The sequence below is a fragment of the Desmodus rotundus genome, chromosome 5 (genome assembly GCF_022682495.2).
Source record: "Desmodus rotundus isolate HL8 chromosome 5, HLdesRot8A.1, whole genome shotgun sequence".
Taxonomy (NCBI): Eukaryota; Metazoa; Chordata; class Mammalia; order Chiroptera; family Phyllostomidae; genus Desmodus; species Desmodus rotundus.
Genome location: NC_071391.1, coordinates 122,585,270 through 122,597,368, shown reverse-complemented (window position 1 = coordinate 122,597,368; position 12,099 = coordinate 122,585,270). Strand labels below are relative to the sequence as shown.

At 48.6% G+C, this 12,099-nt stretch overlaps 1 protein-coding gene across 1 annotated transcript in view; it reads left to right on the top strand.

Moving 5' to 3' along the window:
• The window catches only part of THADA (THADA armadillo repeat containing), a 282,735-nt gene extending 272,880 nt beyond the window's left edge, over nt 1–9,855 (top strand). The window contains exons 37-38 of the mRNA XM_053924401.2: nt 8,167–8,336; nt 9,361–9,855. Of these exons, the coding sequence (XP_053780376.1) occupies nt 8,167–8,336; nt 9,361–9,756 (566 nt within the window). The 3' untranslated portion in view covers nt 9,757–9,855. The remainder of the gene's footprint in view (nt 1–8,166; nt 8,337–9,360) is intronic.
• Nucleotides 9,856–12,099: the final 2,244 nt, after the last annotated feature.

Sequence of the window (12,099 nt, the reverse complement as noted above, 5' to 3'; positions counted from 1 at the left end):
CCTCCCTCTCCATCTGTAAACACAGTAGCGAGTGCCGTGCAGCTGTGAGCAGAGAAAGGTCCCAGTGGGCTGGAGAAATCCCAACCACAGGACCTGGGTCGGGTCCTGAGGGACAAGTAGGTCTGGCTAAGTCTAGGTGAGGAAGAAGGTCAGGGGGAGTGGTGAGTAAATCAAAGCTGTAAGAGAAGGCCCCGAGAGCGGTGGAGGAGACTGATGGGAGGAGAGCTTTGGCCAAGAGCCTCAGTGACTGGTTAGTAAAGGTAAGGGGCCGGCTTAGGGCGCTAGCACAGGGGTCTTCCTCAGTACCCTCGTGTGGGGTCACAGACTCACATGCCTGCAGGGGTGAGGTGGGAGGCAGAAGGGCAGTCCCCAATGAGATGTGCACAGGCTCCTCTGGTAGGGCGTGACCACTGGTCTTCGCAGGGCACCTGGTAGCACATTAAAATGCAGACCCAGAGACACCAGGTTCTAATTTTCTGAATGTTCAAAAGATACTAGAGATTTGGAGTTTTACAAGAAATCTCCTGATTTTTCATAAAACCATGTGAGCTGTTGCAAACCTGAGTGAAGACTGAACAGTTGTTTTGCACCTCTGTCCAGCTGCTTCTGGTGGGTCCCTGGGGGCCTTAGAGCCCCGGAGCTGTGTGTGTCGGTAGGGTGCTGCCTCCACGTGTGCTGTCTTTGGAACAGAAAGAAGCAGGGGGAAAGAGATCCACCTGGGCCACGTGAGGTTTGAATCCCCTCCAGACTTAATAGCATGGCCAGGATGGGAGTCGGGGGAAGGGCTGGCTGAAGTCCAAGGACAGCGACCTAGAGCAGTGAGTGGGTGGGCAGCAGGCTCAGTGAGTGGGCACAGTGCCAGCACTTAGCGCAGTGCATGCTGCGGCTGCTGTGCCCTTGGGAGCACTGACTGGCACATTTGGTTCTCCTTTGATAAAATCGTTTGAATATTCAGATGAAGAAGAAAGACTAATACCACAAATAACCATGGTCCCCCACGCATACTTCCTGCTGGTTCTTCAAAGCTGTAGGTGCCACCCCTTTCCATTCACTGGGACGCTGACCTTTGTCTGGGTCACTGGTCACAGGGAAAGGTCACCTGGAGCGCCATGGAGTGGTAAAGGCTGAGATGATGAGCTCTGATGGTATAGCCTCGAAGTGCTCTCCCGGATTGCCACACCTGGAACTTCACCTCTGGGCCCTGGCTAGGACGGATGGCCCGGAAGAGCAGAGAGCCCTGGGCTCTGGAGGTGGAGGGTCAGGAGAGGCGGGGGTTGGGGGTGGTGCAGAGAAGCTCTGGCAGCTTCCTGGGGAGTTGAGGGCAAAGTCAGCAGCTGAACCAAGCTTCAGTTCCACACCCGTTTCTCGTGTCTAATTAAAACACAGGCTCTTGCCCAGCTGACGGAAGCGAGGAAGTCTGTGGAGAAGACTGGAAGTGATGGCATTTTCTGGAAAGCATAGTGAAACCTGTAAATATTTTCACTTACTAAGAAGGCAGCACAATCACATACTGCCTTTGCCTCCCCAAGCCTGCTCCAGCCCATCTGCCCCTCCATCTCCCCTCTAGTTCCCCTCCAAACACCCTCTTCAACGGTCGGGGCTAATGTCACCTCCCTTTGGTCCCAGCTGTGTGTGGCCTCCGACTCTCCCTGACGGCCCGAGTTCCCCTCCATGAAGCGCTTCCTCCTCCCACTCTCCACATCTTTTCCCCTTTCCTGTCCTTCCATTACTGCCGGTGGTGCAATAGTTAGTCCCTGCAGATGCCATCTCGGACTGATCCCTGACTCTCTGTGTGTGTCAGCTTGCCTCTGCCGCAACTATCTGCACCCTGAAGAAAGGGGCTGGGATTTTCCTCCTGTGGACCGATAAATACCAATGGGAAGAGAAAACGTGATTTGCTGGGTCAATGGGTGGGCAGGTGGATGGAGAGTTGGGCAGGTGGCAGGTTTGAGGGACTTTCCACAGGTGCCTAATTCTCCTGAGCTCAGGGCAGGATAAGTCGGCCAGCCGCCACTTACTCAGCTTTCACCTTGCTGACTTGACTCTCTGGGGAGGGACTAGGAAGGAGACTTGACCAATGGCCTTAGCCTAGAAGGTATCTCCCCCGTGATACTTGAGAATCAGACTGTGGACTGCTGATCCATTCTGTGCATTGGTTTTCAAAGTTGGCAACATGGACAAAAAAATCAATGTTAGCATTTACATTTTCATCAGTATAGTTGAAAATGACTTCAGAGCCTGTGACTTGCCTGTCTACTTGCTTAGAAATGAGTGGCCATCTCTATTAGTGGGGGGACAGAGGCTGGGACTTGTAGTGAAGCCTGGGTCTTCAGCCCCCAGCCCCACGGTGGGCCGTGTCATGCAGGCAGGAAAGAAGAGGTGCAGGGGAGCAAGGGAGAGTATCTGCTGGCCCGGCACCTGCCCTAACAGGCGAGCCCTGGCGTGGCCGGGGCAGCAGCAAGAGGAAGTCTGCCCCGCAGCAGCACTGAAGCCTTTTGTCTGCTCCCCTCCTGTCCAATCCGAGTGACTTACCCATTCACCAGGGTGGAAGGCACAGGCTTAATCAGTTCTAAATGCTCATTTGTTGGCTTTCCAACTTGCTTCCAAATGACTGAATGTTAATGCCCCTATGTAGGCCTACCATAGACCTACCCACAGACCGTACCCATTTGAAGCGCCCCCAGAGGGGCCTAGCACATTTCCACTCTAGCTTTAGCTGGGTAGCCAGTAGGAGGTACAGTCCCCAAGATGATTTACTTCTCCGCACTGACCTTTTCCACCACTGGCTCCTGCAGCTTGGGCTCTGTACCATTCCATTGAGCACTTGGTGGCCTTGCTGTTGCCCAAGTGTACGCCTTCCTTCCCACCTAGGCCACCAGCTTGCTGAGAACAGGATGTGTCAGCTACTCATCTTTCGTTCCCACGAGCCTTAGCACAGAGCTGGCCACACAGAAGGCCATCAGCACCTACTACCCGACTATCTGGGGCAAGGCCAGGCAGTCGCAGCTCCTCCAGGAAGCTTTCTGGGTCCTCTCTCCACCTCCTGACGGCCTGTGTGCCCCACAGAGCCCTCCAACACCAGAGGCCTGGGCCCCATAAGCAAACCTAAGGGCTTAAGGCGTTCACCCAGGCTCCTCAAGCAGACTTCAAGCTCTTTCAAGGCAGGCACTGTGGTCAGGCTTCCTCCCAGAGACTGGAACTAACCTGGGCACATAGTGGGTTTTTAAAAATTTTAATAGCTGTACTGAGATACATCATGTACGTACTGTGCAAGTCACCCATTTAAAGAGTACAATTCAGTGGTTTTTAGCATATTCATAGAGTTATGCAACCATCAACACAGTTTTAGGATGTTTCCATCACTCTGAAAAGAAATCCCGCGCCCTTTACCCTTCATTTCACCTCTGTTAGTTTCCTGCAGCCGCTGTAACAATCCGCCACAAACTTGGTTTATTCACTCCTGCAAAGAGCCTTTTTCCCAAGTAAGGTGACCTCTGTAGGCTCCAGGGACTTGACATGGAATCTTTAGGAGGCCATTTCCTCAGCTTTCTATATACCCCATGCCCAGCCCAGATCTAGTTCACATACCATAAAATATACCACATTCGAGTACACAGACATGCAAATTTTAGTATATTTGTAAGGTTGTGTAACCATCACCACTATCTGATGATTCCAGAGCATTTTCATCAACCTCCAATGAAACCTGGTGTCTGTCAGCAGTCATTCCTCCTCTTCCCCATTCTCCCACCCCCGGCAACCATTAAGCTACCTTTTGTCTCTGATTTGCCTATTCTGGACACTTCATGTAAGTGGAATTACACGATATGTGGTCTCTGGAATCTGGCTTCTTTCTTTCACTTAGCAGAATGTTTTCAAGGCTCATTTGTGCTGTTGCAGGTACTAATACTTCATTCCTTTATGTCCGAATAATATTCCATTGTATGGCTATACCACATCTTAATTATCCATTTATTGGTTAATGGGCGTTTTTGGTGTTTCCACTTACTGGCTGTGATGAACAATGCCGCCCCGAGCACCCGTGTACAAGTTTTTGCGTGGACATATGTCTTAGCCGTATGCCTGAGTGGGGGAAACTTTGAGACTGTTTTCCACTTTACATTCCTGCCCGCAGTGCGTGAGAGTTCCAGTTTCTCCACATCTTCAGCAAAACTTATTACCTGTCTTTTTTATTATAGTCACCAGTGGATTTAGTATTTCACCGTGGTTTTGATTTGCATTTTCCTGTTGGTTACTGATGCTAACTAAGCATCTTTTCGTGTTCATTTGTATATCTTCTCTGGAGAAACAGCTATCATGATCTCTTGCACATGTTTTAATTTGGTTTCCTTTTTATTACTGGACTTTAAGAGTTCTTTATGTACTCTAGATCCAAGTCCCTTGTCAAATACAGGATTTGCAAATATTTCCTCCAATTCTGTGAGTTGTCTTTTCACTTTCTTAATGGTATTCTTTGAAATACAAAAGTTTTCCATTTTGATGAAGTCTAATTTTGTTATGTGTACTTTTGATGTCATTTTAAGAAACCATTGCCTAATACAAAATCACAAAGCTTTATTCCTGTTTTCTTCTACGACCTTTATTGTTTCAGCTCTTAAATTTCAGTCTTTGATACATTTTGAGTTAATTTTTGTATATGTCGTGAGGCAGGAGTCCAATTTCATTATTTCACCTGTGGACACCCAGTTGTCCCAGTCCCGCTGGTTGGAAGGGCTGTTCTTTACCAGCCCCACCCCCGATTAATGGTTTTGGCACCCTGGTCAAGAGCTCCTTGGCTCTCAGTGTGAGGGTTTGTTCCCAGACACCCAGGTCATTCCGCCGTCTGTGTGTCTCTGTCCTTACACCCCTGCCACACTGTATTGATACCTTGTTAAGTTTTGTTGTAAGGTTTGAAGTCAGCACGTGTGAGTCCTCCAGTTTTGTTACATTTTTCCAAATAGTTTAGATGTTCAGGCACACACCACGTTCTTCAGACACACTTATTGCTTGGTCACTTGCGGTCTTACTCCTTGATGGACCAGCGAGCCTATGAAAGTCTGGCCAGCCTTGGTCATTAGGTAAAAATTCCCTCTTCCTATGCATCAGCCTCCCCTTCACAAGGCACCTGGCCAGTAGAGACGCATACTGTTCTGGCTGCACTGTCTGAGCCCAGGACAAGGCAGTAAAAGAAGGAATGTGGGGGGTGCATCTGGCCCCTCAAGCAGGAGATCTAAATTCAATTCAACGTGCTCCCACCCCAGCCCAGCCGTCCTCCCTCTTTCCCCCTCATCTCACGGGATCAGTGTTTGGGCGGTTGTAAACCTACCTGGATCCACTTGTGGCCAGCACACTACTGCTTGTCTTGTGCCTCTGTTGTTCCCAACACTCTCCTTCCACTTCCCAAGCATGTGGCAGTCTGGCCTTCCCAGTGGCATCTCTGGTCAGCACCATGTACCTTTGATGGACCCAGTAGGAATGTTACCTGAGCTGCAGGCACTGAATTTGCTGGCACAGGAAAGTTATTTTCTTCCCTGTGGAGCTTTCAGTCCTTGCTTTAAGGAGACAATAAAACTGAAGGGTGGGGAGAAGGGGGTGAATCAGAGGGCAGATCGTTTACAAAGGTTTCAAGATAAGCAGACCTGCTGCTGGTGCCACAATACTAAGGACTTAGAGCTTTTACCTTTCTTCAAAATATGGCCTCAGCTGGGAGCTTTTTTAATGACTAGAAGTGATAAAACCAAGTCAGACTTCTTCATCTCCATGGGGTGCTGGGAGTGTTTCTCCATTGCCTCTCTGCAGGGTAGGGACAGCCTATGCACTGAGGTCAGCTTGGCCCAATGCCACCACTACTGACTGTGTGAACTTGGACCTGTTTACCCAACCTCTATGAGCATAGCTTCCGCATTTGTTTAATAGCGATACTTCCCTCCCGGTGGTGGGAGCAATTAGGGCTCAATCGAAGGAAAGTGTTTATTATCAACAGTAATGCTAGTTAACCATTTATTGAATGCTTTCTTTGTAGCAATCCCTATGTTAGTGTTCAAACTAAATTAAGTGGGGTAAAGGAAAGATTTCTTGATCTCCAGAGCCATAAACTGGAATGATGTGAGCATCTGCTATGTGTTTAATCCTATACTGGTCTTCATGTTTATGTTTAATTCTTCGAGGTTTGAAAGAAGCCAGTTAATTCTACCTCCTCCCCATTACAGATTCTAAACCAGTTGAGAATTACAGAGAAGTCACATAGAAATAAAAACAGGGACTGTACTACAGATAAAGGCTAGACCAACACCTGGCTCAGACCTACAGCCAAAATGCACCTTTAACCCTGGCTGGTATGACTCAGTTGGAGCGTCGTCCTGTAAACCAAAGGGTTGTGGGTTCGATTCCCAGTCACGACAGGTTGTGGGTTCAGTCCCCAGTCAGGGTGTGTACAAGAGGCCACCAGTCGATGTTTCTCTCCCTCTCCCTAACCCTCCCTTCTTCTCTCTCTCTAAAGAAAGAAAGAAAAAGAAGCACTCCTTTTGGTTTCCCAGTTAAATCTTGGCTCCAGACTGCAGAGACAGCAATATGGAGAACAGGGGCACTAAGGGGCATGTGTCCTGGGGGTTAATGTGGGGCTATGAACGTGGTAACATTGGTCCTTTGGCTGCTTCCCAAGTCCAGGCGCTGCCCTCTTGGGATGACTCCCTGTCATCCTGGTTCTGCTAGAAGCCACCAGCCCTGCTTACCTCCTCATAAGGACAGCGAGATCTCGGGGATGCTGTGCTAATTCTCCAAATCCTGCTCTACATGCACCTTGAAGCCTGCTGATTTCAGTTTCTTTATAGCACTTAACCCTCTGCGACTGCACAGTGGGTTAACCTGTGTGAGCCCTAGATTCCTCATCTGTGAAGTAAGGATGGTCGAACCCAACCCATAGGATGCTGAAGGACTGGAGAGAAAGTACTTGGTTGGGGCCTAGCTCATAACAGGCCTTCATAATAAGCCTAAGCCTGGTTCATCACCATGGGGAACGCGGCCTTCCGTTCTAGACGCTGAGCCTTGTCCCTGTGTGCTGAGCATGCCTCTTTCGGGCCCAGTGGTCAGGGACAGGTCTGCGGGCTGGCGTTGGAAATGTAGATTTGGAAAAGACAAGGTGGGTTATTGAAAGACGAGCACTGGTGCACGATGGATTGACAAAGGTTCGTTGTCTGGGTGGTGGGATTCCAGGCCCCTGTTTCAGACCTCCTCCAGGCTGGGGTGGGAGGGGCCGGGGGTGGGGGGTTTGCGGAAGTGTCAACACCCTGCACCTCCCATCAAACCCATATTTAGGACTGTCTCAGGCAAAATAGTGAAGTAAGTACTGGTTTCCCCAAGGCACCCACTTCCTCTCTCAGCACCCTTCACCCAGCCAGTCAGGAAGATGAGGGTCTGAAGGGCCAATTCACTCTAAGCAGAGGGCAACGAAATCGGAGCCAGTTGCAGCCCACCGCCTGTCGCACAGCATGTGAACTACAGCACAAGGTTTTTACCTTTTTAGACGGGAAAAAATCGAAAGAAGGATATTTTGTGATATGAAAATTATGTGAAATTCTAATTTTATTGGGACATAAATAAAGTTTTATTGAAACACAGCCACAACCATTTGTTTACCTATTGTCTATGGCTAATTGCAACAGAGCCAAGTAGTTGTGACAGTCTAAATTATTTATCCTCTGGCCCTTTAAGAACAAGTTTGCTGATGCCCTGCTCTAAGGTGTTAGAGATTCTATGTGTTATGTGCCCAACGGGACCTGCAGTTGGAGGAAGGGACAAACCAATGGAGTTTGGGCATGGTGGCAGGGCTACAGAGGAGACGCTGGGTGGGAAGCTTTCCTGATAGCCTTCCAACTACACTAGACAGGCTAAATGTCCAGTCCGACGGGTGGGGCTGCTTCTGTCCACTGTGACAGGCAGCATGGCAATGGTGGCTTCCGGCCTATGACTCTTGCTGTGTAGACAGCAGGACTCAAGTGGATTAGAAGTGGATTAATAACTTTTAGTGTACCCGTCCCACCAGCTTCCCTGCCAGGCTGGTGGCAGTGGTTTTACCGGAGGCCCTGCATCTTCCTAGAGTCCTGCAGAGCCTCCCTGGGTTGGCCCTGAGCAGCACGTTCATCTCTCATCTCTCTCTCATTTCCACAGAATTTGCCTTCTGCCAGGTGGATGCCTCCATCGCCCTGGATCTGGCCCTCGTTGTGCTGTGTGACCTGCTCCAGCAGTGGGACCAGCTGGCCCCTGGGCTCCCAGTCCTGCTGGGGTGGCTGTTGGAAGAGGGTGATGACCTCCCAGTCTGTGTGGAGAGCGAGCATCAGGTAGTCCTAGGGTCTCAGGGCAGTGGAGGCGAGGTTGGAGTGTCCTAAACACACTGGATGCAGAGACAGGCTTCCTCGGGCCTGATGTGCCTGCAGAAACAGTGCTTCTGGATGCTCAGAGCAATAGCCGGTTAGGGAACTGTCCAAATGGCCATGGCAGCCTGCTGGGTGCTGCTGGGACAGCTCTCATGCTGGCTTTTGGGGTTCTGGGCTATGTGGAGAGAGGACTTTGAAAGAGGCTCCTTGGAAGTTGAGAGGTGAATTACGGAGAACCCTTCCTAGTCAACATTGGAGGAGCCAGGGGCTCCCCATGGTTATGTCTGAAAGTGAAACATTTCCAGAGAATCAGGGCCCTTCCAGGGTATTTGCTGCTTGAAGAAAACCGAGGACTAAGACAAGCAGCAAAGGCATCTCGAGAACTTAAATTCATATCCACCAGTGTCTGACTCAGATGGCCTTCTTGGCATCACCAGCAGGCTGAGAGTTCAAAAAGCAGCTTGTTTATGGGAAATTCAGAAACAAGATGAAGTGTCTGTGATAAAATGACCTTCCAAATATCCAACGTTATAGAATTTTGATTTCATACTCAGAGACTAGTTAGTGTCTCGAGTTTGGTAATTTGCCGTTTGTTCTGCTCTGCTGCTAAGAGTTCCCTTCCTCCCTCCTTGCTGATTTCTAGATGTACCTTTTAGGTCTAGGGCCCACTCCCATGTTGAGGTCCCCTTTTCTGCACCAGACCCCCAAAATATCTTGACTTGGAACCACAAATACATCTTTATCAAAGGTCATGTTAAGTCTAGAGAAAAAAAATTCCTCTCCAGTAGAGAAGTACAACAAGTGAAAATAGAAGGTGACCTTCAAGGCCGCAAGTGCTTTGCATCTGCTAGTGTTGACAGGCAAGAGTGGGCCCTCTCTCTGGTGGGGGAGGGGCACACCTCTTCTGCGTCTGGCAGGACTCTGATCTGGACTGGGGCTTGCGAACATGCTCTGCAAGGTTGACTTTCGGCCTTTTCATTTGATTTAGGTGGAAGACGACTACTTGTTTGAAAAAGTAGAAGTCAACTTTTGGGCCGAGACCCTGATCTTTGTAAAATACCTCTACAAGCACCTCTATCGTCTCCTTTCCAAGTCTAGCTCGCATGCCCTCAGCCCTGACGGGCTCCATCATCTTCAAAGGGCAGCGGCAGAGCAGTGCCACCTCCTTTCCCAGCTCTTGGAAGGGCTGCCACCAACTGCTGAGTTTTTGAAGACAGTGGAGTTCACGAGATTGCGAATTCAGGAGGAAAGGACTTTGGCTTGCCTGAGGCTGCTGGCCTTTCTGGACGGAAAAGAAGGGGAAGACACCCTAGTTCTCAGTGCTTTGGACTCTCCAGCAGAAGCAAATCAGTTAACTCTTCCAGGAACAGAAACGGCTTGTTGAATAAAAAAGACGTGTGGGGGATGGGGGTGAGGGTGGATTAGTCTCCATAAACCTGCAGGAAATGTGTTGAACATAAATTCAGATATTTTTTTCCCTTCATACCTCCCTGACTTCTGTGAGGCTAGTTTTCTTACAGAGGGGTTTTTCTTCAGTTCACTGAGTCTAGGTAGGCTGGTTTACTGCAGCTACTGTAGGAAGTGAGGCTACCACGCTGAATATTCACTCTGTTTCCAGGTGCGGGCCACCTGTGGGTCTGAATTAGCCTTTCTCATCGGTCCCCCAGGACCTCCACCGTCCAGCCGCAGCCAGCCTGCATTTTCTATGAATTGACTGCACAGAATTGGGTTTTGACACCCGATTTCCAACCTCCCCAACTTTTTTTTTTTTTTTTTGGCTCGATGTAGGAGCTGGATTTGTTGGCAAACAGCCCATTTGGTCAGAATTCCAAATTTTATTCCATTTTAGCTAAAGCAGAAATACGTTCCAAATGTGGGATCCTGAGAGTGTTAAGGATAAACTTCGTACAAATAGTTTTGTTTTTATTGCCCGCACGTGAGTCCTGAGTGACCTACACATGCCATCCTAATTATTAAAAGAGCTATTGAGAGCTCCTACCCCCAAGAAAATGTTTGTGCTAATGCTAGACCTAATTTTGCCGCCCAGTGAAAGCATAGAGCCTTGGCTGTAAGAAGGAGCCTGGGGAAAGGAGAGCCAGAATGAATGATGTATTTTTTGATGCCTACACTGTTCACTATCATTTTCTTAGTGGCAATAACAAGACGTTTCTCACTTAAGATGCCAGGAAACACACTTACACATTTCAGTAACTGAATCTAGAAACTGCAGGGCTTTCTGCCTTTTCGAGCCTAGCCCTCTTCCTCAGACACCCAGCAGGTGTCACTCTTGCACACATTTTGCTGCTGGTCCTGTTTTTTCCATTGACTTGCCATTTTTAAATTGTAATTTCAGAGTAAGTGTAACCCATACGCAGTTATCTTGAAATTCATAGCTTGGATGGGTCATAGCCTTATCCACATTCATTTTTTAAAAGATTATATTTTCTTATTTTTAGGGAGGGAAAGGGAGGGAGAAAGAGAGGGGGAAAAACATTGATGCACAAGAGAAGCGTCGGAGGGTTGCCTCTCACACAACCCCCTGACCTGGGACCTGGCTGGCAACCCAGGCACATGCCTACTGGGAATCCAAACGGCCACCTTTCGGTTTGCGGGATGACGTCCAACCCACTGAGCCACACCAGTCAGGGCCACATTAATTTTTCTTCCTGGTCATCTGAATAAGCCATTTCAGCAATACTATATAAACTTGGTCCAGCTTTTAGGATCTGTAAATATTGTTATATACTCAGGTAAGCAGTCACTTATAATTATATTATTGATGTTTGAGGGTCTGAAGGGGCAGTTTACAGGAAAGAGAGTTTGGTATGATCATTTCCTACGCAGAAAGGGTTATATTTCAGATATAATGTCTCTCTTTGAAAGAAAATCACCTAGCACTAAATACATAGCCATATTGGAAGTATAAACGAAGGACTCTATAGGAAGAGGCCTGGAGAAAAGTTAACTTTGTGTCCAAAGTTTTGTCGTAAAAAGAACAGGAAATTCCCTGGGTGGTTTTGCACCATTCAGGTCAAAATGTGTTTTGCTTTTGGGTGGTGGTGGTGGTGGTGGTTTGTGATCCTGAATTAACTTCCTGGTTAGGCATCTGTGTAGCCCGTGCACATTTGATAGAAAGTTGTCAGCCTAACATTTCTTTTGCTCTGCGAAGACTTGGCTGGTGAGAAGTCAGGGAATTGTTGGCATAATGTGCTGAGCGCCACGGTAGAATATCATGACACTGACCCCAGCAAAGCCCAGCATTCCCTTTTTTCTCCATTTAAAGTGAACTAAAAGCAGTTACATAATAAAAAATATTTTACACCAGCAGGTGCTCTGCACCAAAGCATGTTTATATGCCACCTCCAGAATCCCACCAAGCCTGCAAAGTGAGTGCTCTCATAGCTCATCTCATAGGAGGAATTACCCCAGGTTTTCACCCGTACTCCACAACTTCTCTGGGAGGGCAGCAGGGACAGATGTACCATGGCTCTGTATCTGAACTTTTGTTGCTGACCTCCAGTAGCAGTGGCTAGGGAAATGGCTCTCACACTTTTCCTGATTCCCAGAGAAGTTGTGGAACACCTCCTGTCAAGGCCACCCTCAAATTGTTGTTTGGAGGTATTTCAACAAAGAACAAACAGAACAGTCAGGATTCTGGGAGTGTCAGCCACCGAAGTCCAGCCCTGTCTAGGGCCCAGAGTAGGCTGGGTCAGTCCTAAGAGGTCAC